Source organism: Prionailurus bengalensis, chromosome E1 (genome assembly GCF_016509475.1).
Source record: "Prionailurus bengalensis isolate Pbe53 chromosome E1, Fcat_Pben_1.1_paternal_pri, whole genome shotgun sequence".
NCBI classification, from domain to species: domain Eukaryota; kingdom Metazoa; phylum Chordata; class Mammalia; order Carnivora; family Felidae; genus Prionailurus; species Prionailurus bengalensis.
Genome location: NC_057347.1, coordinates 43,429,804 through 43,457,688, shown reverse-complemented (window position 1 = coordinate 43,457,688; position 27,885 = coordinate 43,429,804). Strand labels below are relative to the sequence as shown.

General features: G+C 36.9%; 1 protein-coding gene across 2 annotated transcripts in view; it reads left to right on the top strand.

Annotated features, from left to right (window-relative positions):
* The window catches only part of NSF (N-ethylmaleimide sensitive factor, vesicle fusing ATPase), a 148,890-nt gene that overhangs the window by 72,084 nt on the left and 48,921 nt on the right, over positions 1 to 27,885 (top strand). For both annotated transcript variants that reach the window (XM_043584857.1, XM_043584856.1), the window contains exons 9-13: positions 3,143 to 3,342; positions 17,411 to 17,576; positions 18,707 to 18,781; positions 18,969 to 19,156; positions 26,750 to 26,845. In XM_043584857.1, coding sequence (XP_043440792.1) covers positions 3,143 to 3,342; positions 17,411 to 17,576; positions 18,707 to 18,781; positions 18,969 to 19,156; positions 26,750 to 26,845 — 725 coding nt within the window. The remainder of the gene's footprint in view (positions 1 to 3,142; positions 3,343 to 17,410; positions 17,577 to 18,706; positions 18,782 to 18,968; positions 19,157 to 26,749; positions 26,846 to 27,885) is intronic.

Sequence of the window (27,885 nt, the reverse complement as noted above, 5' to 3'; positions counted from 1 at the left end):
TCACTTCAGAGATCTGTATGGTAGACAGTAAGTTCCATGGATATAAATTTTATCTCTTTCTCTTCAACTTCATGGTAATATTTTGTGAATTGTTTATTTTATAAATCTGAGTCGATTTAATTCAAACCACATTAAATCGAGCGTTTTCCATGTACAAAAACAGAGTTACAGAGTTAAGACTCTAGTACAGACAGTCCCCAACTTGTGATGGTTTGACTTAATGCTTTTTGACTTTATGATGGTGCAAAAGCGATATGCATTCAGTAGAAACCATATTTCAAGTTTTGAATTTTGGTCCTTTCCTGGACTAGAGCTGGGCAGCATGAATTCTCTTGTGATTCTGGGCAGCAGCAACCTGCAACCCCCAGACAGCCACGCCATCACACGGGTTGTTTTCAGCTTACAATGGGTTTATCAGGAGGTGCCCTCATCGTAAGTTGAAGAAGATCTATATTTATAAATTATGTAGCTCTGCTAAGTTTGCAAAGCCCCAGTCATTGCAAATACGTGTTCTAGGTATTTAAATTAGTCCAGCTGTGAAAGTAAACACTATTTCATAAATTAAGAGCTTCAAATAATTTTTTAAAATGGTCTTCTTTCCCTCATTTTCTTTGAGGTTTGTAGGAAAGGAGTCAACAATTTACTTAGCCATTTATTTAAGAGTACATATTCTGTGCTAGGCATTGTGGTGGATGTTTGCGATGCCAGATGGATAAGAGAGCACCTTGAATAGTTCATGGTCTAATAGAGAAGAAGGTATATAAACAAATAATTGCAACTTAAACCTTGGAGAAGAGGAACTCTTCTTTGAGAACCAGTGCTGAGGTGGAGATTGGATGCGTCTGCAGATAAATTTGTGGATAGGGAAGCAATAAGCTGAAGGGAGTTCACACCTGTTCGTCTTTTTAAAAAAAATATGCGAAGCAGGAATCTAGATCTTCTCTATGAATTAATGGCGTGGGGTAGCACTTGAGAAGAGCAGAGCAGGGAAGATCTGGAAAAGTAGTGCAGAGAGCGGAAGGTGGTCTAACAAGAACAAGTAAAAGGTGGCAGGTAGTATTGACAAGCAGTGAGTGTGGAACTAAAATTGGATAGCATGAAATTGTGAGGACATCCTATCAGCACAGTGGTGTAATTTTCTCTGGCTGTGCTCTGTGGCCCATGCATAGGTGCAGTAAAGCCATATTGTGTTCAGGGCCTGTGGGATGAGTAGAACAGAAGTGTAAGAAGAAGGCCAAGGAGTTGAGAACCCTTGAAAGAAAGTATAGCCTAATATGGAAGGAAGTATGGTTAGGTAGTTGATAAACTTGGAGAAAGTTAAGAAATTGGAGGATGAGGATAAGGCCTGGCACTTTGTAGGGCCTCAGTAAGTCTTCATGTTCTCCTTTGTGGCTCCCCCATCCTGTGCCGTTTTTCACCACCACCATGCCCACCTCCCTCTGCTATGGTTTACGTGAATCGTTTCAAATCATGATGGTAGCGGTTGGCTCAGAGGGTAAGATGAGGAGCAAGGTTCTAAAGTTTTCGTCAAAAGTGTCCCAGGGGCTTGGATGCTGGCAGTGCTTCTGTGATTTTTGCCTCTAGGAGAAGCTCAGGGCTTATCCCCTTATCTCCCTACTACTTGTGTTTCCAAGGGTGGATCAAGGGCAAAGACATTTATTGGACCATGATTCTCAGGACAGGAATTTACTCTGTGAGGGAAGGGTTAAGACTGTAAGCCTTCAAGGGTTTCCACTAAGTTCCCCTTGTCTCTATAAATCTAACCGTAAGCACAGATCTCATTACTTTCAAAAATTTTAAAGGAGAGTCTTTTTTTTTTTTGACATATAGAAGCAGTGACCATACTGATAACCCAAAGGGTCTTCCTACTCAGAAGTTAAAATTCCCAGTAGAGTTGGTTGTACCTTGTGATAGCTTTTATGGGACTTATTAAATGTATTGTCATATATTTTTTCAAAGAAATTATTTCTTAAGGCTTTCGTTCCAAGTGAGGACAAACACTATGTATATTCCATTTTCAGAAATTTTCTTTTTCACCTATAGTTTTGAGTGTGACACTGAAATCTAATAAATTGTTATTTCACAAAGTGCCTTTTTGGTGTAGTATAAGGAAAAAAACTTGTAAAAAAAGAGTCCTGCACCCTAAGTGTGAAACTGCTGGAAAGGTGGGAATTCCTAGAGCGAGTAAACTGAAACCACAGGTCACTGCAATCTTAGAAGTGGAGTAAATGCTCGTGAAGAGTTGGCTAAAAAAAACCCTGGGGAGTCAAAATCACCAGTCTTGCTCTTTCCCTGTTGTTACTGATACCTTTTCAAGCATATTTAGCAATGCTTGCTTAGAAAAGAATTGAATACTATTCTTTTGAAACTTCGTCTTCATCTTGGTGGCTCTGAGAAAAGTGTGTGCCTCCCTTGGCATTAGTCACATGAAGTAGGACATTCAACTTTACCCACTAAGTGTGTGACATCCGTCTGGATCTTATGGATTGCCTATACCAGTCCAACTCAAAACATGTTTGTCCATTCTTCAAGGGCTTGTATCAACAGGTACACCTATAATTTCTATGACTAAGATACAGTTTCCATAGCCTACTGTGTTATAATAGATTTGTGTTGGGTTAAATTTGCCTAAAAGCAGATCTCTTTTATTCCTTGACTTTAAAGGAGAATGGAAAATAAGTAATAGTTCCTAATTAGGTATTTAGGTCAAAGAGATGTTTTCAGAGTTAAAAGTATTTGTTTTAAATGATAGTTCAAATATACTTTTCTAAAGACTTTTAATTGGCAGCTTTCCCCCTCAAATTTTGGCACTCGTGTAGGAATTGCTTCTGGATTCTCTGTTAAAAAAAAAAAAGAGTTTTAGGGGTGCCTGGCTGGCTCAGCCAGTAGAGTATGCCACTCTAGATCTCCAGGTTGTGAGTTCAGACCCAAGCTGGGCGTGGAGCCTACTTTAAAAAAAAAAAAAAAAAAAAAAAGAACTTTAGTTGTTCATTCTTGTTTTGCTCATGGCACTTGGATATTATATGTTAATGGCATGACTATAGTTTTCCTAACATTCATGTGAAGAAGAAAGGAAACTCCTTTAGATGTCTCACTTGGATTTTAGGTGGTTAATATAAGACTGTTTTCTTTTGTTTTTTAGGTTGCAAACATGTTAAAGGCATCCTGTTATATGGGCCCCCAGGTTGTGGTAAGACTCTCTTGGCTCGACAGATTGGCAAGATGTTGAATGCAAGGGAGCCCAAAGTGGTCAATGGGCCGGAAATCCTTAATAAATATGTGGGAGAATCCGAGGCTAACATTCGTAAACTCTTTGCTGATGCTGAAGAGGAGCAAAGAAGGGTAATGTTAATATAACTTAGTACAAGTTTGTTATCACTTAATATGATGAATGAAACCCAAAGCTGTGGTGGAAAACTTGTTTCTGTGACCTGTATTTTGAAAAGCATGCAGGTGAAATTTATTTAGTACCAAATTATATCACTGAACCAGGGATTATGGGAGATTTACATGATGGGAGCAAATGCCATTACCCAAATATACACAATACAAAGATAGATGATTGTGTAAGCCAAAGGTTTTGCAAAAACAGATCATGAATTTATTTTCAGGTGTCACTTTTATTCCACATTATTTTCAGAGACTTGAACTCATTTATCCTTTGGAAAAGGGGGAAATTAAATTCACATGACTTGTAGAATTATGTATATGTAAGGTCCATGTGCAGAAAGCAGCTTGTTTACTTACCATTGAGTCACCTCAGTTGTAGAGTGACAGGTGAGAGTTGTTAGGCCTCAAAGGAAAGCTTGATGTGGGTCTTAGGAAAAAAATTAATTAAAAGTTAAATCAGAGTTTACTAATTGTTATGGTTAATTTCATGTCAGTTTGATTGGGCCTCAGGGTGCCCACACATTTGGTTAAACATTATTCTGGGTGTGTTTGTGAGGATATTTCTGTATGAGATTATCATTTGAATTGGTAGACAGACTAAAGCAATTGCCTCCTCTAATATGGGTGGGCCCCATTCAGTCAGTTGGAAGGCCTGACTAGAACAAAAAAGGCTGCTCCTCTGTTGAGTAAGAGGGAATTTCCTACTGCCTGACTGCTTTTATCTGGGCCATCAGTTTTTACCTGCCTTTTGACCCAGACTGAAAACATCAGGCCTTTGGACTAGAACTATACCATTGGCCCTCCTATGACTCCATCTTGTCAACTGAAGATTTTGGGACTTGTCAACCCCCATAATTGAGTTATCCAATTCCTTATAATTAATCTTTCTGTAGATAGATAGATATAGATGTATATTTAGATCTATATAGATCTCTCTCTATATAGCATGTTTATTTCATAGACAGATGTTTAAAACATTGCCATAGGGGCATCTGGCTGGCTCAGTCTGTAGAGCATGTAACTTTTGATCTCAGAGATGTAAGTTTGAGACCCATGTTGGGTGTAGAGATTATTTAAAAATAAAATCTTAAAACATTTTTTTTAATTAAAAACAATGCTATAGGATTTCTGCTTCTGGCAATACAGTAGACTAGGTAACTGAAAACTTTTCTTCTATAAACACCTTCAAATACTGGATAAAATATAACTAAAATTATTTTAAATGTATAATTTATCTCTCAAGAAAGAAAAGGAGATTTCTAGATATTAAAACTCTGAAAATTAGAGTGGTAAAAATATTCATTGCAACTTTTGGTTATGGTAATGTGTGAGTTTGAGTTTTAGCACCCACTAGCAGACAGAGAATGAGTCCTTGAATTAGCTTAAGGTATGGAGTAGGGCCTGAACCTTCAAAGGGGTCGTGCCCTCTATGAAAAGAATGGACTGGAAATTATCTGCTGACCACAACAAAATAACAAAAACATTTAACTATCTGAGTGGGAGCTAAGGAATCTCCAATGGGAATTCTAAAGTATGGATTCTTAACTGATGCTTAGGATTTAAAAACGCACACACACACACATAAACCACCACCACTGATCTATGTGGTCTAGGGCTCCCAAGCTGAGAAATTAACTTAAAAATGAATTCCAGGGGCACCTGGGTGGCTCAGTTAGTTAAGTGTCCTGACTCTTGATCTCAGCTCAGGCCTTGATCTCAGGGTTGTGAGTTCAAGCTCTGTGTTGGGCTCCATGCTGGGTGTGAAGCCTACTTAAAAAAAATAAGAATAAAAATGAATCCTGGACTAATGATAACATGGGGTTGTTAGCTATAAGCAGACCCCTGGGGATGTTCCAGCAATCCAGGCCACAAGAGATTCTCATGGGAAAGCCACATCAATAAATGGAAAATGTCATCATCAAAATTTAAAACTCAACAGCTGTGTTAAACAAAAGCCAGTAGTTTCAGGGGAAAAGAGAAGTGATAAACAGAAAAATAGATCTAGAGAAATCACCCAGAATGTAGCACAGAGAGACGGAAAATAAGAAAGAGATGTAGAGATAATAGAGTTAAGATGAGAAGTCCCAATAGAAAGGATAGCATAGAGGCAATATTCAAAGATAGAATGGCTGAGAATCTTCTAGAATCGATAAAAGAAAATATTTAGATTGTGATAGCACCATGAGCCCAAATAGAATAAATAAAAATTAATTTATTTCTAGACCCATTGTAGTGAAAGTAGAGAATGCCAAAGAAAAAGAGAGACATCTTAAATGTCAACAAAAGAGAAGTGATGATGACATACAAAAGGATATCCATTTTGTTGACAGCCAACTTCTCAACAGCAGCAAGAGAGGGCAGACAACAGTGGAAGAATACCTTCACAGTTAAGTGAAAATAACTGTCAACTTAAAATTTTATACCCAGCTTAATTCTCATTCAGGAATAAAGATGAAGTGAAGATATTTTTTCAGGCAAAGGCTAATAGAATTAACTAGTTACAGAGGCTTGCTGAAAGAATGTGAAGCAGGATGTAGTTGAGACTGAAGGAAATTGAACGTAGAAGGAAACAGGATACAGGAAATAATGCTGAGCAATGAAATTGGTTGCTAATGTGGATAAAATCTGGAACTTCTGCTTCTCATAGTGGCATATTAGGAAATTTGAATCATGCCTGCCATGAAGACTACCAGAAGAACTCAACAAATATTGAAAAAGTTTTCGCTTAAAGGCATCGAACTTTTAGGATCTAGGGGGAGAACGGAGGCCTAGAATAAAAGGTCCTGTGTGTACGGTTACCGTTCCTCTGGAGATATTGCCATTTCTGGAAGGATCTGCTGAACAGCTGTGCAGCCCTTTGGACAGGCCAGTGGGAGTAAGGGGGCAGGGATTAAAATCCATCATGGCGGCGCCCGGCTGGCTGAATTGGAAGAGCATGTGACTCTTGATCTCAGGCTTGTGAATTCAAGTCCCACATTGGGTTTAGAAACTACTTTTTAAAAATATAAATAAATAAAAAGTTTTTAGCAAAAAATCAATCCATGGCTCATGAAGAGAGGACACTTGATGAACATGCCTCAGTTTGGGTTGGGAACCTGTAGGGCTACACCACAGAAGCAAGAGTTAACCAGAAGTAGACATCCTGTCAAAGCTGCAGATCAGCTTGGAATCACATCTAACTTCTCTAAAATTAAATTGAGAGTTCCTAAATCGCTCATGCTCTCCAGCATCCAGCAGAATTATAGATCCTTCCTAGAAGAAGTTAATACCATGCAAAGTCACAAATTATTTTTATAGCTTGCAAATGAAATGCCTGGTTATAATCAAAAGCAGTCAGATATACAAAGACATAAACCACTTGAAGAAAGAGAAACAAAGGGTGATAGAAATTGGGCCTCCATATATTGGAATTCTCAGATATAGACTTTTAAAATAACTACACTTGCCATGTTCAAAGGGACACAAGATTGAGAATTTTGGCAGAGCACTGGAAACTAAAAAACTCAAATGGAGGGGCACCTGGGTGGCTCAGTTGGTTAAGCATCTGACTTTGGCTCAGGTCATGATCTCACAGTTTGTGGATTTGAGCCCCACGTAGGGCTCTGTGATGACAGCTCAGAGGCTGGAGCCTGCTTTAGATTCTGTGTCGTCTCCTCCTCCTCCTCCTCCTCCTCCTCCTCCTCCTCCTCCTCCTCTTCCTCCTTCTTCTTCTTCTTCTTCTTCTCTCTCTCTCTCTCTCTCTCTCTCTCAAAAAGAAATAAAAACATTAAAAAAATAAAACAGAAATTCTGGTAATGAGATATTCAGCAACTGAAATTAACTCAAGTAGATGGGTTTAAACAGCAGATTAGACACATGTGAAGAGAGAATTAGTGCACTAAAAGATGTTAGACAAAAATAACCAGAAACAAAGGATGGAAGGAATGAAGAGAGATAGAAAATTCCCCGAGGAGGTCTGGTGAGTATATTTAAAGTTCCAGCAAGTCGGGAAAAAGAGGATGGGTCAGAAGCAGTATTTGAAGAGAAAATGGTTTAGAACTTTCTAAAACTGATGAACATTAATTCATAGTTTCCAGGAGTTACATGAACCTCAAGCAAGAGAAATACTAAAGAAGCTTACTCCTATAGATAATCTTTGTTAAAGTGCCAGACAAAAACAGAAAAATCTTAAAAGCAGTTAGAGAAAAAAGAAAGATTATCTTTAACTAAGCAACAGTTAGCTGGTGGCTGTCTTCTCAACGCAAATGATGGAAACCAGAAATCGGTTGAATACTACTTTTTAGAAGTTGAAAGAAAATAACTCTTAACTTAGAACTTTATATCCAGTAAATGGATAAATTGGCATGTAAATATACAATGAAGTACTACACAGTAATGAGAAATAGACTATGGCTATGCACAGTTGTGAATCTCACAAATAAATGTTGAGCAAAAAAAACCAGATGAGAAAGAATACATACTCTATGATTCCATTTATATAAAGTTCAATGAAAATATAATGTTTAACAATGCATGCTTACGTGGTAAAGTACAAAGAAAAGCAAGAAGTAATTACCATAAAAAAATCAAATTGCCTATGGGGAAAAATAGGGGACGGATATTGAGGAAGGGCTGTGAGGACATGTTCCCAGGATGCTGGCACTGTTCTGTTTCTTGTTGTTATCTAGATGTTAGTTTTGTGACGGTTCCTTGAAAAATGCATTTATATTTCGTGAACCTTCCCTCTCTGTACCCCATACTTCATAATAAAAAGTTTAAAAGAGGTAAACTTAATAATCACTCACTGTATACAACAACAATAATAATCATCAATATGGGTGGTTTTTAAGGGTAGAACTAAAATATGGAACAAAACATGGGAAGTAGATTAAATATATATAAGATATTTGTATTATTTGGGAAGAGAATAGCACTATTAATGAACATAAATGTGTATGTGAGATTTGTGTATAACTTTCATGCTTTTCCAAAGCATGAGAAGGAGCTGGGAAAGGAATCAAGAAAACTCAAAAACTTCAGAAGGCCAAGACTCAAAGAAAATTTGAAGATATTGAAAATGTAACTTAAAAAAAGTTTTTCCACTTACATCAACAGTCATAATTATAAGGTACCTAGAATCGAATATTTACAGGAAAATTAAAGAAGAAAACTGTAAACATTTTTGAGAATCTTTTTTTAAGAGCTGATAAATGATAAGATAAAACATGTTTACATGTGAGAATACCGACAATATCATAAAAATGACAGGTCTGTCCTGTCATTTAATTTTTGAATTCATGCTTTCCCAGTCAAGTCTAACAGCGATTTTTTAATTTAACAACTTGATTTTTTTTTTTTTTTGGAAGCTCAAGGAGCCATAAAAGTTTTGGAAAATTATGAAGGCTTATTTCAGAAGATATCACAACTTACTAAAATGCTGTAATAATCGAGACATTTATATGTTCTTGCATAAACAGACCGAAGAAACAGAATAGAACACAGAAGAACTTGCTGTATGAAAAATGACATTACAAATCAAAGGGGGAAGAATATTCCATGAATCAGGACGAGATCATTGGCTTTCTGTTTGGATAAAGATAAAATACAATCCCTATCTCACATCATACAGAATTGCAGAATGGATTTGCAAAAAATAAACTAAAACTTGCCAGAGAAAATATTTTTGGAAGAAATAGGCCAGAAGCTTTAAGAATTGAGGCTAGAGAAGAATTTCTTTATTAAGATACAGAAATCAAATCCATTAAGGAAAAAAAATGTTAACTTGGTTACATTAATATAATAAGAAGATTCCTTCTGACAAATTACACTAAATACAGATATCTCAAACTGGAGAGGATATTTACAATGCATATAATCGCCAAAGAATTGGCATTTTATATATTACTTCTCTGTAGTAACTCCTGTATAATATGTACAAAAAAGGCAGACATCACAATTAAAAAAAAAAATGGCAAAGGATATGAACAGGCACTTCTCAGAGAAAGAACCCAACTGAAGATAAGCAAATGAAAATATGCTCAGGAAAATGCATAATATGAGATACATTTTATAAACAACCTGGCAGAATTTACAGAGACTAATTGCACCAAAAGTTGGTGAAGTTGTGAAGAAACAGGGCCTCATATACGTTATTAGTTGTAGGATGAATTAGAAGAAGATACCAAGTGGGTAATATCTTGCATATGAATTTGGCAACATCGTGAAGATGTGCAACCCCATGACCGATGAGTTTTCCTACAAAACAGCAACCCTAGAGAAACACTGTGGTGCTTGAGCACAAAATGACTTGTACTGGGATGTTGATTGCTGCACTGTTTGTAATGGGGGTAAAAATAGAAGCATCTTGATTCTTCCTTGGTAGCAAATGGGGTATCATATAAACATTAAAATGAATAATAATAGATTTACATGGGTCAATATAAATAATAGAAACACAATAACATCTAATATTTTATTAAATCTAGCTTTGCCAAATCTAACCTGTCATTTTCCTCTTTCTCTTATTTTTATTGACAGTAAAAATAAAATGTTAACGTTGCCTTCTTAAACCTTTTAAACCTTTTAATGCTCCTAGTCTGCTTGTTGAGTGCTTAATTGTTTCACTGACACAAGGTGGTTTTCTCCCCTGCTGCTCTGTGTCCCATTAAGCACTTGTTCATGTGTTCAAGTCTCTGGCCTTTTAAGGCACATTGGTTCTAGAAGGCATGGGTCCAGGTGGATTGGTACAAGTCCAATAACTGATCTTAACTCCTCAGATAGTGCCAGAACCAATTCAGTTTTACCATTCATCCCTAATACTACAGTATTTTCTGTTTCAAAAATCTTTTTAATACCAAGTATACCAAGAAGAATCATCACCACCATTTACTATCTGGGTTGAAAGAATTCCTTTTTAAAAATTATTTTTGGGGCACCTGGTGGCTCAGTTGAGTGTCTGACTTTGACTCAGGTCATGATCTCATGGTTCATGAGTTTGAGTCCCACATCAGGCTCACTGCTGTCAGTGCACAGCCCACTTCAGATCATCTGCCCCCCGCCCCTCCCCCGTTCATGCTCTGTGAAAAAATAAATACAACATTAAAAAAAAATAAATTATTTTTAAGGTATTTTACAAATAATTTACAAATGTAAGAATATAAGGGAGTGAAAGACTATTAAATATTTAATAAGAACTTAAATACAGCAAACCAAGTTTTTATTCCATATTTTCCTGGATTTGAAGATACACGTGTGTGTGTGTGTGTGTGTGTGTGTGTGTGTGTGTATCCATCTATCCAAATGGGCAGGAGCCCCTGAGTGTGACTAACTGTTCATCAGTTGTCATGCATGAACTTCTACAGACTGATTCTGTTTTATTTTTAAAATTTTTTTTTCAACGTTTATTTATTTTTTGGGACAGAGAGAGACAGAGCATGAACGGGGGAGGGGCAGAGAGAGAGGGAGACACAGAATCGGAAACAGGCTCCAGGCTCTGAGCCATCAGCCCAGAGCCTGACTCGGGGCTCGAACTCAGGGACTGCGAGATCGTGACCTGGCTGAAGTCGGACGCTTAACCGACTGCGCCACCCAGGCGCCCCCTGATTCTGTTTTAAATACACCTCTAACAGAGTCTAGCTTATCATAACTTCTGGTTTTTCTTATACTCGCATTGGCAAGACACAGTACTTAAGAAATTTTTAAAAAGTCTTCATTTTGTTGAAGAGAGGATGGCCACCAGGTGCTCCATAGTTGCAAAACATTTTCATTTTGAAACTTGTATACACCTTTTAGATTGGTCAATCAGATTTTTAATGTCTGTATCACCTGTTTCTTCTCATTATCTCTCTATAATACCTGTCTTCAGCATCTGTCTATTTGAAACCATATCAAGGAAATTGAGATGCTCAGATGAAATAAAAGATGAAAGAATACTGTCATGTGTCCTTTTAGAAAAATGAGATGGTCTAGTTTTTTGTCACAAAATATTGCACTGTGAAGATTTTTGTTTAATAAGTAACTAGATGAAAATGCCTTTTTTTTTTTGGTCCTTAGAAATATTCACTCATTCTTGAGTTTGAGAAAACTTATACAGGATAACATCTGAGGGAACAGACTCTGAGATTTTACTTATAATGATGATTTTCACCATCTTCATTAGGTGCCGCTAATCACTCTGCGTTAATCTTTGGATTCACTTAATAAATATGAAATAGCTTCCTCTGTCCGTTTTCTTTTCTTTGCTGTTATGGCCAGAGAATTAAAAAAAAAAAATGTGAATTCTCCACTGTGTTCCGTTAAAGCTAAAACCAGGCAACAAAGATGGAGGATGTTGTCTCCAGATTTCTTTTCTACCTTCTTGAAAGATGTGGTGTACTTGGGGCAACACAGTAAGAAAGCTGAAGGGTGATGTCATGGGGTTTTGATTTCCACCGTTGCATTATCCCTCTGAGCACTTCCATCATTCTTCCATTTTCTTATTCTTTTAATCTTTTTTAAGATAGTTAGGAATAATTGATGAGTAATGATGACATAATTTCTAGAATGTTGAACTAGCATAATATATCTTAGATTTATAAAAAGGTCCAGTGGATTCATGGTAATTGCAAGATAGAATGAATTTTATTCTATGTATTCTGTTTTTAAAAATGTATTTTCCATTTTGTTCTGTGAAAGACTTCTAATAAAAAGTCATGAAATACCAATATTTATAAACATTTGAAACTATTCAACAAAAAACTTGAAAACAGAAATTTTATCTAAAGCACCCTGATGGTGTACTGAATGTTAAACACTAGGTGCAGGTGAGTCAAAACGTCCTGTAAAGAAGCATTTTGTAAAATCTGTTGTGACAGTTTCCACAGGTATCTTTGGTGCTGTTCTAAAACTTGCAGACAGTTTAAATATGACACTGTTAATGATAAAACTGAATTGACAAAGAATTTCTAGGTAGATATTAATCCAGCCAGCTTTTTCAGTTACACCTTTTCTCAATTCTTATATCCAGAAAGGGCTTGGTATACTCAGCTAATGACCCCATGAAGGGTAGGTGTGTGTTACATAATAAGGAAAGGCATCACCTCTGTGATTCTGGACAGTCCAGGCTGACGGAGATGAACACTTACATATAGGTCAAACTAGTTAAATATAGAACAGCCGTTATCAAAGGCAGTTGCCAGGGGCGCGACAGCATCAGCTTTGTTTCTATGGCGGAAGACTTTGCAGATGGTAAGAACAGAGCTAGAGGCCAGTGAACTAAAAAGGATTTAAACTCTTTGGTAAAGGGCTTATTGATGAGTCAGCTGTAATCTGTGAATATTAATCTTGACATCTTCCTTACCTGACTCCTAATTTATTGCAAGAAGAACTTACCTTTATTTAAGTAATACACCTGTAAAAATTGATGTGGTTGTACTGACTAGGTTGGGGAAGGCACTTGATGACAGGTCACAAGATTAGTAAGGTTGTGAAAAGGTCAGAATTAATACTGAATTATGTTTAAGACAGATTGCTCCTATGATCCTACAGTGTTCCTATTGTCTCTGGCTTCCCATCCACACAGATGACTTTTGAGGTTGGACTGAGAAGGAAGTCATGATTCCAGTGGCAACATAAGGCACACTGATAGCAAAATTCATACTTTTTTTTTTTAGCAGCTTTTTGTTTCATGATAAATTGGCAGGCAACCTTGAATAAAAATGTCTTACGAAATAATGTAGAATCTCAGTTTTTTAGTGGCAAACTGCAGTGACCTTGTTTTGCACCAAATATGGCAAGAATACCCTATCATACAGAAGTGTTTGGTAAAGCTGAGGGTATAGTTCCAATTCCTGATTCTCAGTCATTTCTGCAGTTAGAAAGATAATCATTTTTGGTGTTGAATTTTTTTTTTTAGGCAACAGGCTATCACTTATCATCAGACATCTGTTCGGTAAATATGACTATATTGAGAAAATAAGTTAAAATTTTTTTCAGATTTGAATTTAGTTTTTAAAACATTGGTGGAAAGAGAACAATCTTAAGTAGTGTTTAGGAAAAAAAAACTAGTTAAATTTTGGAAACCTTGATGAACTTAAGACTATCATCTTGCATAGAATTGCAATAAAGAGTGAACAATATTCCAAATATGCATAGTGAAGTATAAGTATTATAAGATACTTTATCTATTTTTAAAAATTTATTATTATTAAGTAAAATTGACTTTTCTAGTATTCAGTTTTATGAGTTTTAACACATGTATAGTTTCATGTAACCATCACCAAAGTCTAGATATGGAACATTTATCATCACCCCCCCACCCCTACTCAAATTCCCTCATGCTGTCTCCTTATGGTCACTCGCCCTTTGCTAATAACTCCTGGATACTAATAATCTGTTCTCCATCCCTAGAAGTTTTGTCTTTTCGAGAATGTCATATAAATGGGATCGTAGTATGTAACCTTTGAGACTGGCTTTCTTTCACTTGGCATATTGCCTTTGAAATACATCCAAGTTGTTGCATGTATCAGACATCTCCTTTTATTGTTGAGTAAAATTCCATTGTATGGATGTACTATAGTTTGTTTATCCATTCACCCACTTAAGGGCATTTGGGTTTCCAGTCTGGGGCAATTATGAGGAGAGCTGCTGTATACCAAGGAGTGGAATTTCTGGATCATAGAGTATTTTATCTATTTGTGATTTTAAAAAATACTTTACATATTCAGGTTTGTTTTAGACCTAGTCTAATTTCAGCTTTGGAACTGTTTTTCTTTTCCTACTTCTGATGTAACATTTCATCTTTCATCTTTGTGATGTTTTCCTGATTCTCTTTTTCTTCAGGTTGCCTTTACTGTAGACATCATATGGTATTGCAGCCCAGAACCTTCTTGCTTTTATATTTCTCCAGTTTGATTATATGATTCATCTTCTTACAGAATCTAGTTTGCCACTAGATTCTTCTCTACTGCTTGTAGATGACTTTCAGATCTATCTTTCTCTCTTTTGTCTAGTTGCATGTATCTTTTTTTTTCTAGAGGTCATGGTCATTTCTTTATATATATATATATATATATATATATATATATATATATACACACACATATATACATATATATATATAAAATGTTTTATTTATTTATCTATCTATCTATCTATCTATCTATCTATCTATCTATCTATCTTGAGGGGGGAGAGGGGCAGAAAGAGAGGGAAAGAATCCCAAGCACACTCTGCACTGTCAGTGCAAAGTCCTACGCTGAGCTCGAACCCACAAACCGTGAGATCATGACCTGAGCTGAAGTCAAGAATTGGATGCTCAACCAACTGAGCCATCTGAGCCATCCAGATGCCCCTGGAGGACATTTCTAATTAGATGTTCTGTTGACACTTTAATATTATCATAGTAGAAACTTTAAAAAAAATTTCTTTTGCGTCTTTTCATTCTGCATCTTTCTTATCCTAACTACAAGGTATTTCTTATCTTTGTTGTCACTTCCCCCTTCCACATGCAGGCAATAATCAAATCTAGGACTTTGTTTTTTTATTTTATTTTATTTTATATTTATTTTTCTGATTTTTTTTTAGAGATAGAGGGCGCACATGATCGAGGGGCAGAGAGAGAGAGAATCCCATGAGGGACAGAGAGAAAGAGAGGGAAGAGTAGAACTTTGCTTTTTTAGTCATCACCACTTCCATTACCAAAATAAACTTACAGATTCTGTTTACCTTATTTATGTACCATTGTTTCTCGCTGACCTAACTGCAGTCTTATTATTATGAAGTAAAATTGACCTTTATCTTCTGCAGTTTCTTTGTCTGCATATGGTATAGTTGTATTTATAGCTATGTGAAAGGGCTGAAGATACTATCTGGACTGAAAAAAGGGTTACAAACTACTTACATAGCACCAGATTAATAATAGGAGTTATTTCCAGCTAGTTGAATTTTGGATGATTGTGATTTCTTTACATTTTTTAGTATTTTTCCACATTTTCTATAATCATGTATTTTGCAAATAGAAACAAAAATAACAGTTTTAAATACTTTTCTTGTGTTAATTTTTTTTTATTTTTTAAAATTTACATCCAAATTAGTTAGCATATAGTGCAACAATGATATCAGGAGTAGATTCCTTAGTGCCCCTTACCCATTTAGCCCATCCCCCCTCCCACTACCCCTCCAGCAACCCTCAGTTTGTTCTCCATATTTATGAGTCTCTTCTGTTTTGTCCCTCTCCCTGTTTTTAGATTATTTTTGTTTCCCTTCCCTTATGTTCATCTGTTTTGTCTCTTAAAGTCCTCACACGAGTGAAGTCATATGATATTTATCTTTCTGTGACTAATTTCACTTAGCATAATACCCTCCAGTTCCATCCACGTAGTTGCAAATGGCAAGATTTCATTCTTTTTGATTGCTGAGTAATACTCCATTGTATATATATATATATCACCTCTTCTTTATCCATTCTTCCATCAATGGACATTTGGGCTTTTTCCATACTTTGGCTGTTGTTGATAGTGCTGCTATAAACATGGGGCTGCATGTGTCCCTTCAAAACAGCACACCTATATCCTGTGGATAAATGCCTAGTAGTGCAATTGCTGGGTCGTAGGGTAGTTCTATTTTTAGTTTTTTGAGGAACCTCCATACTGTTTTCCAGAGTGGCTGCCCCAGCTTGCATTCCCATTTTTAAAAATTTTTTAATGTTTGTTTATTTTTGAGAGAGAGACAGAGACAGAGCGTGAGCAAGGGAGGGGCAGAGAGAGAGGGAGGCACGGAATCCGAAGCAGGCTCCGACTCCAATCATGACTGAGCCAAAGTCAGATGCTCAACCCACTGAGCCACCCAGGCGCCCTAAATCGTTTTCAAAGAATAGTTAGTATTCAAGAAAATACAAGATTCAGTGAGCTCCCAATTTTTTAACTAAAATAAATTTAAAATATAAAAATAAATCTAGAGAATGTTAACAGCATTTATCTTTAGGTATTATATAGTATATATCATAGGTATGATAGGACATAGTTTATTTTTAACTTATTTCTATTTGTTTTACAACTTCTGCTCAGTTAGTATCTAATGCTTTTATAATGAAGTAAATATTAAAAATATTTTATCCTTTTTAGAGGGTTAATGAATACCAACCATATCTAATCCTGAATCACATGTACCCATCATTTATATTAACCATATGTAAGTCAAGTTTTCACATATTCTGTTAATCTCTGATGGGTTATTTTTGTTGTTTTTGTTGTTTAAAAAAAAAGAAAAGAAAATGTATAGAGTATACTTCCTTCTTTGGTTCCTAATGGGAGACTTAAATACTTGACTATAAATTGTTAGAAGGTCCATGTTAACTTAACCTAGTGAATTATTAGCATTTGGAAGTATTTGCATCTGTTAAAGGTTCACAGTACATAAAATTATTTTCTTGTAATAATGACTCTATATTCAATAAACTCAAACAGAAATCACTATGCAGAAGAAACAGCACCCCCTTGACTATTCCTTCTATAAACTGTGTCTCTGTTCTCACTTTACTGTTAGGAAGAAGTAATCTGTTTTCATGTGATGTAACAGAATGTGAATCGTGCTCACTTCCTTCCCTCATCTGCCCCCTTTCCAGGTGGCCTCCGAGTGGAGTTACTGTTCACAGCCATATAGTGTGACAAACATTAAACCTGCTGCAGCTGGGATAGTTCTCTCACCAAAACCCAGGGAAAATGGGAGGGAGTTGCCCTTCACTGACTTAAGACATGGATCTGATAATTATGAATTCTTCTTTCAAATAGTGAGAGAAGAAATGTGTGTCATTGAACAGGTTGTTATTTGGTGGGCTGTTCACATTCATCAGCAAATAATGTGTATTTTTGTTTTATGGCTATTAAATATGAGGTTCTGGAATGCCTTTGAGAGCACAGCAGCCATGATTGATTATACTTTCTGTATCTGTTAGTCAAAATGCAGCAAAATCAATCTGTGGAAGCTTTGTTTTGCTTTTTTTAAATTAGTTTGTTTAATAATATATTCAAGTTATGACCTTTAATATAATTTCTTCCCTTTCTAGCTTGGTGCTAACAGTGGCTTGCACATAATCATCTTTGATGAAATTGATGCCATCTGCAAGCAGAGAGGGAGCATGGCTGGTAGCACAGGAGTTCATGACACTGTCGTCAACCAGTTGCTGTCCAAAATTGATGGGGTAGAGCAGCTGAACAACATCTTAGTCATTGGTATGTTTGCTTTAAAAAAACAAAAGTTCTGTGATTTCAAAAATGTGAGATAAATAGGTTCTGAATTAAGATCTGAGCAGGTTGTAATTACACTGTACTGCCCATGTTTCCAAATTAGAATCAAGTGATATTGAAGAATTTGACTGTTTTAATGTCTAGCCTTAATAGGACAAATAAAAGATGGGTTTTAGTGACTCATGGGTGTATGCTTACAGCTCAAAGGTGAAAAAGACAGCAGAGTGTAATGCAGTGGTTTTCAAATTGCATCCTGTAGGCCTCCAGGGGCCCCAGAGGTGCCTCAGGGTCTGTGAGTGAGCTTCAGATCATGTATCCCAGTGGTAACTTCTTTTAATTGCTTCATGTACTCAGATTCTTCTTCTCCTTCTTCTTCTCCTTCTCCTTCTCCTCCTCCTCCTCCTCCTCCTCCTCCTTCTTCTTCCTTCTTCCTTCTTTCTTTCATGCTTCTTCTTTTTTTTTGAAATGTTTTTATTTATTTTTGAGAGAGGGAGACAGACCGAGCATGAGCTGGGGAGGGGTAGAGACAGAGGGAGGCACAGAATCCGAAGCAGGCTCCAGGCCCCGAGCTGTCAGCACAGAGCCCAAATGTGGGGCTCGAACTCACGAACCGCGAGATCACGACCTGAGCTGAAGTCAGATGCTTAACCACCTGAGCCACCCAGATGCCCCTGTACTGAGATTCTTCTTAAGGTGACTTTAGAAACAAAACAAAACAAAACTTCTGCTGCTTAGGAAGGTTGAAAACCATTGGCCTACGGAAAAGGAGAGGGACGTTGAGGTTGGACAGATTACATTCACATACATTGCCCCTCTCTCACTTTGAAAGGCTACTTATCCTCTCTGAACCTTACATTCCCTTTTTAAATATTTGAAGTTTTCATTACATTTATATTTCATTGGCAGTGGAGTGAAATACTAAAGCAGAGTCTTCAGGTATTTTCATTAGAACAGATCAAGAACAAATCATATTTTTATTTGAGAATAATTGACTTTCTATTTGATGTTTATAAAATGTCTTGGCTTGTTTGAGAAATCATTATTCTTACATATACTGAAGGGACATTTTATCTTATTTTTGAACTTTGTTGTTTTGTTTTAAAATTTGTGCTCAGGAATGACCAACAGACCAGATCTGATAGATGAGGCTCTCCTTCGACCTGGAAGACTGGAAGTTAAAATGGAGATAGGTAAGCAGATCTGTCACGGATTGGGAGAAGGGTGTATGTTTAGAGTTCATTAGTAAGAGCAAAGTCATGTAACTTAACACTAGATAGAAAAGTTGTATGTTGTGAGGAGCACAGGTTTACCTGCTTAAGTACCTATCAGAAAAGCATTAGGATGTAATAATTTTTATTTCATTTTCAATTTTATCAGGCTTACCAGATGAGAAGGGTCGACTACAGATCCTTCACATCCACACAGCAAGGATGAGAGGGCACCAGTTACTCTCTGCTGATGTAGACATTAAAGAACTGGCTGTAGAGACCAAGAATTTCAGCGGTGCTGAACTGGAGGGTCTGGTGCGGGCGGCACAGTCCACTGCTATGAACCGACACATAAAGGTCAGTAAAATCAGGGCGCTTGGGGGGCTCAGTCGGTGGAGCACCCGACTCTTGATTTTGACTCAGGTCACGATCTCACGGGCTCATGGGATCAAGCCCTGCGTCGGGCTCTGCGCTGGCAGCATGGAGCCTGCTTGGGATTCTGACTCTCCTTCTCTCTCTGCCCCTCTCCCACTCACGTGCACTCTCTCTTTCTCCAAATAAATAAATAAACATTAAAAAAAAAAAAAAGGTCAGTAAGATCACTAACAAATTAGGAGCCTGCAGCTCTATAAACACTGTGTCAGTATTCTTTCCTCTCACATGTGCCAAGGGCTGTGGTAATGCTGACTTTTGATAGAGAAGAGACATGGTAAAAATAGGAGTAGTCGGTTGCCAGATCTTCAGAGTAGCAGGAAGAAATGTAATGGCGGCATCTGCCCCATGGTAACCACTGACACATTTGCCTTCGATTGACGCCATCCGATACAGACATGTGAAGATGAAGATTTCGAAGGATTTTATTTTTAATGTTTGTGCTATGTCGTAACGTGTCATAGGAAATTGTGTTCTCTACAATGCTAGAATTATGGGGGCTGCTTCATTCAGCACACACACCGAACACCTGCTATTTTCTGACGATTAAGCTGGTGACACATCATCAGATGTTTGGCCATGTCTCTCATGGAGCCACGAGCTCCGTGATCTCGCCTCTCAAGGAATTTAGAGTCAAGCAGATGGACCTGTTTGCAAATTAGTATAATAATGTTATTGATATTATGATAGAAATACATACGAGGATACTTTTATGTTGATAAAATGCTTTCGAATCTTTATCATTCCTTCTCCTCTTTAGATGGATGGATGACTCCCAGGTTGACGTCTCATCTCTTGAAAGTCTCTTTCTCCCACTTTCAGATTTATACTAAATATCTCTACCTGGGTGTTTTATCAGGTCTCAAATTTAATATTCCAAAACCAAATTCACTGTCTTTTTTTTTTTTAAGCTACTTTCCTTCTTGTTCATATGTTCCTGTTTATCCCAATTTCCCAGGCTTTAAACTTCAGGATTCTCTTTAATTCCTGTCACTCCAGCGTGTCCTACATCAAGTCGTTTGGCAAATGTCGCTTCTGTCTTGGCAGGTGTCTTTCAGTTTCTACCCACCTTCTGTTGGATTAGTCTTCCTGTCTCATACTGTTGTGCCCTACAGAAGCTTTCAGCACAAAGTACAGACTTCTTAGCCAGATCTTTAAAGTCCTCTAGATCTGACCCCGAACTAACCTTTCCAAATGTGTTCCCAGTTCTTCTCCATACTTCAGCCAAACTGCAATACTACTCATTGGTCATCAGACATTAATTTATTTTTTCACTTTTTTGCTTTTGCAGAAGTCTTTACGGTCTGCGTTTACTTACCTTTTGAATACCTAGTTCACATGCCACCACTTGCTTCAAACCTTTCCTGATTGTTCTCCTTCAAGAAGTCTGTATTGTCTTCCTTCTTGAAGTAGTAATGTATCGCTTTGTGGTACCTTCAGTTGACTTTGGTTCACCGTAGATTAATTTGGCACCTACCCTCTGCCAGACGCTGTGCTAGCAGTTAATGCTACACCTGAAAGAAGTAAACCAACCGCCTGCCCCTGAGCAGCTCACAGTTTAATCTCCCCATTCAGGAACAGAAAGTACAGGAGAGTTAAGGAAGTGAAAGCATGTCAGAGCTGGTCAACTTGGGGTGAGAGGATGCTTCACAGAGGAATTTCTGGGCGGATGTGTTTCTTGGTGGTATAGGACATTTTAGGTAGAGGGCAAAGGAACAGAGACACAAAATAGCATGGTGTCTTAGGGTAATTCAGTATCGCTTCAGCATAAAAGGTAGCGGAGGGGAGGTAGAGAGAGACGTGTGAGGAACAAGTCAGGAGACTAAAGCAGGGAGTGGAGCACAAAGAGCCTTTTATACTGTGCTAAGAAGTATGGACTTTTTTCCTGTGAGTAGTGCTAAGCCATTGAAGAGTTTTAAGAATAGCAGTGACATAGTGCTAAAACAGAAGCTCACTCTGACAGCTGTGTCGAGTGGAGTATTGAGGAGAGTGGAGTTGGCAACATCCTATCACTCGTTCTAACCTGAGGATCAGCAAACTATGGCCCGTGGGCCATATCCAGTTAACCACCCATTTTTATATATAATGTCTTCTGGGAACACACCCATTTATTTATGTGTTATCTATGGCTGCCTTCATGCTACAGTGGTAGAGTTGAGTATTTGCAATAAGGACTGCATTGCCCACAAAGCCTAAAATAGTTACTGTCTCATTTTCTACGGAAAAAGTTTGTCAACCCCTGTTCTAGACTTTAAGTCCATATCTTATTCATGTCTGAATCTCCCCCAGTGCCCTAAATAGGTCTAAATACTGAGAACAGAGCAGGTGTTTGGTAAATATTTCTAGTAAACTCATGTATGTATTCCGAATTAAGCTCTACCTATAAGTCGTAATTTCCCTACATAATAGAAGTGACTTTGTTCTAGCTCAGGGATGCCAAAGGTCAGGATAGTGTGGAAATATAGTACTGGGTCCTTCATAGAATGGATCCATCCATCCATCCATCCATCCATCCATCCATCATTCCTTCATCCTTCCTCCTTGCTTTAAGAAATGTCTTAGAAGTGATGGGGACTTCAAGAAAAATTGTGTGAATGATATGAAAATTGTTCCCCACCATACTGATCTCTCAGAACACATCAGTGCATCTTGGTTTAACCCACAGTGGCTCGTGTATTATCAGAGTTTTCGTATATGCACTGGCCACCAGATTATTTTCTTAGTCACTTGTAATTTTTACCACAATAGTCCTAATCCAAAATGTCATTCTAAGCCATTGTCTCACAAAGAAACACACATTCTTCAAGCATGTATTGGGTTTATCTACACACGAGGCAATGAGGAATGTTGGAAAGATCACAGCTTTTGTAGTCAGTAGGTGTGGCTCTGCATTATAATTCTTATACTTTATTTCTGTCAAGGGGAAATAACTACTTACCTCATCAGGTTTTTGTGAAAATGAAACCAGATACTGTATATGGAAATGCCTTACAGACTAGATAAATGTTAATTATTTCCAATTTCGTTATTATTGGCTGGTTTGAGAGCATACCATAAATATCCTTTACAGTGTCTGAGTTTCTGAGTTTGTTGACTGTTTGCAGTTACAGTTTTTTTCACTGTAAGTGTTAGTTACCACTGTACAGAGTATGTTATCCTTCAGATTTGCAAGTAAGAAGTAGTGCAAGTAGTTGATTTTCTTTCCTTCACTTTTCCCATGTTTTTACTTTCAAACTTAAGGTAATGCATATTGACTTGTGATCAGTATCTTTGGTATCAAACAGCTTTTAATTTTTTACAGTGTTTGTGAAATATCTAATACAAGGGACTTCAGGGAAGAGACTTATAGGCCACTAACCCTTAGTCCCCAGAAAGAAATAACGTGAACATCTATTATTGCCTTTTCTGCATTTAAAAAAATCTGTCATCAAAACACTGTTTTCACGACAAGACTCCTCAGCTGAACAAAAGGCGTCCAGTTGTAGTATTTCCATTGCTGTAGATGTTTATAGCTTTGCTAGTAATGATTGATGAATAAGTGTTTAATTTGAAGCTTTTGATCTAAAGTTGAGACAGAACTTTAAAACATGCATTCAACTGTTTGTTCTAATGTCCTGTTTCTGCATTATAAAAAGCCAGTATTGGTTTTATTTTGTTTCCTTTTCAAAAGATTTAGGCTTAAATAAACTCAGGTGAACTCAACTAAATGAGTCTTCCCTGTTAGACTGTTTTCTTCAAGTTTTCTGAATCAAGTGGAAAATCCAGTCATAAACACCTGATGTGCATGTCATTTGTACTTGAACCCATGTTTGTGGTCAACTGAAATTCGTATGACATTTGGTTGTTTTTCTCTTGAAAGGAATTTCTGCTTCAGGTAGAAAAGACTCATAACCCAAATTTCTTCTGCTCTAATCGGTTGTAAGGAAGTAAATTGAGGACATGCACGCACACAAAACACACAGACACTTTCCACCTGAATCAAAGCTCTGATTTATGCTTACACAATTTCAATAGCATTATTTCTTATTTTCTGTAGAATTGTGATTGATTAAGGTCATTCTGCCCTTAATTTGAGAGGAATGATAAGAACTTTGAAAGGTCAGATTTAAAAGGTTATGAAATTTAAGGGTGACCACTTGATAATTTGCTTGTGTTGAAATACAAGCTTATTAGTTTCTGCAGGTATAAGTTGAAAGATGTTGCCTCTTCTATATTGATTAGCTGTTATAAATAAAATGTAGGAAAAAAATCACAGTAATTCAGACAAATGAGAAAAGGTTTTCTGAATGAGTGAACATTCAGCATTGTAGAATATTTTACTTTATTTTATTTTATTTTTTAAATTTACATCCAAGTTAGTTAGCTCAAAGTGCACCAATGATTTCAGGAGTAGATTCCTTAATGCCCCTTAACCCATTTAGCCCATCCCCCCTCCCACAACCCCCTCCAGTAACCCTCAGTTTGTTCTCCATATTTAAGAGTCTCTTATGTTTTGTCCCCCTCCCTGTTTTTATATTATTTTTGCTTCCCTTCCCTTATGTTCATCTCAGAATTGTAGAATATTTTAAAATTAGATTTTACCAATTTTGACAAAATAATAAAAGTTAGCTAAGAGAAGTCCTTAGAAAACTTATTTTAATGAAGAGGTAGGAATAATTTAGAATATTGATTGTTTACAATTAGGTAACTTCTAAAATTCCTGTAGTGCCTAACAAAAATTTGTTCTAAAGTAACTCCCCTAGCCATCTAATTTACTTTTAATTCATTGAGTGAGCCCTTTCTTAATGGCAAAAAGACAAGTTTCACACGGTTTCAGTCCTGAAATCTGTCATACTTTTTTGGCAAATGTGGAAAGGTAAGATTTTCCCTTCATATTGTTATATGTTTCTATCATTTGAATTTAGTTTCCCTAGCAGAGGAAATCGGCACATAAAACATCATAATAAAAGTTCAGGGCTATATAGAACGGGGACATTTGGAACGAGGCTGGTGGCTTCACTGGGGTTTTAATGTGATTCTGTCAGAGCTCCTTCACTTCCACCTGAGAGTTTACACCTTGTCAAATCCTTTAAGATGTGTCAAAAAGTTTTAATCAGAGTTTAAGACCTTTATGTAAGATTACCTGGGAAGGAAACCTTATATCCCTTAGTTAAATTATCCTACCCTTAATGTAAGAAAACGTACGGGCTTGTGTAGGATAAAATGAGATAATGGGTATGATGAAATGAGAAAATATATGCAAATATACTTTATAACCTATAAAGCACTATAGAGATGTCTATATTGTGAACTGAGCATTATAATTTTTTTCATAGAGGTGCTGTTTCCTGTAACACCATTTCCCTTTCTTTAACTTAGAAATGTGAAGTAACTTTGAAATGGCGCCTGGGTGGCTCAGGTGATTAAGCATCTTACTTCAGCTCAGGCCATGATCTCATGGTTCATAGGTTCAAGCCCTGCATCAAACTCCTTGCTGACAGTGTGGAGCCTGCTTGGGATTCTCTCTCTCTCCCTCTCTCTACCCCTCCCCTACTCATGCTTTCTCTCTCTCTCTCTCAAAATACATACCTACCTACCTACCTACCTACCTACCTACATACATACATAAATGTATGAATAAATTTTTTGTAGGAGATTCCAGATGCCAGATTATATAGGGAAAAGTGAGAAAGGCTGTCTCCAGTACCCCTTGTCTTTCCCTCTCCAGAGGTAGCCAACATTTGGGATGTATCTTTATAATCTTTTCTCTACATTTACAGTCATACATATGTGTGCTTTTTAAAAAAGATTTTAATGGAATTATTCTGCAGTTTATATTTTTCACTTGGCAATATATATTGGGTAACTTTCCATCAGTATGCACAAGTCTTCATTATTTTGGACAAATGCACAGTATTCTAGAATATTACAACAATCTAAAATGTAAGATCCATGAGGGCAGGAACCCTGTTTTGAATTGTTATGTCTCTAGTGTCCAGAACAGTGCATAATAACTATTGTGAAAATGCTTGCCTATGCCTCCCTAAGTATATGTGAGAATCATTCTTTAGGGGAGACAGCTGGATATGTGTTCTCTTCTTGTTTCTAGTGTTGCTAGTGAGAGATATGCCAGTTTTACTCTGGTTTCTTTGCAGGTAACCTGTTTTTGTCACCAAAAAGTTGTCTAGGACTTCTCTTCACCTTTGGTGTTCTGATAGTTTATAGCGGTGTGTCTAGACAGATGTGGGGTTTTTTCATTTATCTAATGAGCACTGATTGAATCTTTTAAACTGCAAAGACACTCCTTTGGGTGCGGAGAACATTTTTTCTCCTGTCTCTTATTGTTCGTTTCTCTATCATCCTTTCTCTTCTCTCTTTCTGAGACTCCTCTCTGTTAAATTTTTGGATATGTCTTCTATACTTTTTAACCTTTCTCTTTCACTTTCTGTCATTTCATGGGATTTGGGGCAGGAAGGGAGATAAATAAATGTATTCTGTTTTGCTGTCTTGATCCGGTTTCTGACATAGTTCCTTTTATCCCGTAAGTCTGACTTTTTACAAAATGTTTGTCATTTCATTTGTCTCAACAATCTGTTCCTAAAGGAACATGACTCGTGTTTTATAATAATCAAAGGAAGGTTAATATTGCTTCATTTACTTTTGTTTTATAGTCAGATGTTTTTGAAGATACCTTTTTTAAAAAACACAGTGCCATTTACAAATTAGACTCACTTGCCTCGTGCTATTGGGAGTGAGCCCAGTCGCGTTAAAAAATGTGCTAGTGTCTCAATCACTCATCAGGTCCAGGCAGCTCCAAGTGCTGATAAAGGCCTTGATGCTTCTCCAGATGTCTGTTCTAAGTGCTAGCTCCAGGTGCAGTAAGCAGAATATTTGGAGCTGGCACAAAGTATCAGTACAAATCAAAATTGTAGGACCTTGGTCTTCTAGAATAATGGTTCACAAACCTAGCTGAGCATTAGAATCACCCGTGGCACTTTTTAAAACTATAAATGCATGGACCCTCTGTTGAACCTGTCAGATCAAAATCCTGAAGGGAGTGGGGCTGGGCTTCTGTGTATCTTTAAAGGCTCTAGAGGTTATTCCGTATGTAGCCAAGGATGAGAACCACTGTTCTTAGAGACCCTTTGTATGTATTTTCTCCTCCTTGTGCCTTATTTTGAAGGAAAAAAAAAAAAAAAAAAACTCTCCAGCGTTCTTTGGTCCAGATGTGTCCTAATGTACGTAACTGGTATCCTCTGGTAGACACTTAATTTGCTTCTAATCTTCTGCTATTACAAATTACTCTAACAGATATCCTGATACATGTAACTTTGCATACATTTGTGGATATACTCCTGGGATAAATCCCTAGAAGGGGAATTGTTCGGGCAAAAGTTATGTATGTTTGTGAATTTGAGAGAGATGTCTTTTGTCTGTGAAAATATGCTTTTTAAAAAAGTCCCCAGGTATTACATTCTTAGACTGAAAATAGTCTTAAATCTTGGAAGGCCTTACATTTTTGTTTTCATTCCTGATTAGGCCAGCACTAAAGTAGAGGTGGACATGGAGAAAGCAGAGAGCCTGCAGGTGACGAGAGGAGACTTTCTTGCTTCTTTGGAGAATGATATCAAACCAGTGAGTATGGATATTGAGTGATGGATAAACTAAAAAAAAAACAAACCCACAGTCGCCATTTCACCCAGTATTCTGTAAGGTTATATGGTATGTACTTTTAAAAATCAGGAAATCTCAGGATTGGAAATGTCCAGTAGGAGAAATATTTGCACATTAATGCTGATGGCTGGGTAATTAGTACTTAAATTGAAATTATTGCTCATGATAGGGAGATCACCATCTCATAACACTTGGTACTCTCGGACTTCGTTTTTGCCATTCAGTCGAATGTAAAATGAGCTCTCATTTCGGCCTTGATTTGCAGTTCACTGATCACCTATGAATTTAAGTATCTCCGCGTATGTTTATTGGCTATATGAGTGTCTTCTGCGAAATGCTATTCATGCCTTTGCCTGTTTTTCTGTTGTATTATGTATTCTTTATTTGGTCTGTTCAAGTTCTTTATATATTCTTAATAATTATGTGTTGCAAGTATCTCGTTTAAAGACTAAAATCAATTTGTTTTAGCCCTGTCTACTTTTTTATGACTGTTGTGACTTTTAAATATAATAATTACTTTAACTTACTGAGCATTGGAAATGATTTCATCTTTTGCTGTTATCATTCGTCATAGTTACCAAAAATATTAGAGCCCAGCCTAACTGATCTATTCCAAGATTTTTTTAATGACAAATAATTTGGCTACCAGGAAGGAGAAGCTGAGATAACTTGCTTAGTTAAGTAATTAATAACTTCCTTTTATTTGTTCCAAGGGTCCAGGGGATAAAACAGAAAATATAATGACAGAATGAGTAAGGAAGACTCATATATATGGTTAGCCTGGAGGGTCACTGTTTCCAGGTTCAGGTATCTTAAAGCTGCTGCTATGAAGCTTACAGCATATACTTGGAATAATTAAAGACAAAAAGCCAGCCAATCTGTATATTTCCTTCAATAGCCATTCAACAAGTGCTTACTAGACTCCTCCTTTATAACTTTTTACAGGGCCATAGAGTTTCTCATATCCAAAACAGGGAACGATAACTTTCTTCTGTGTACAG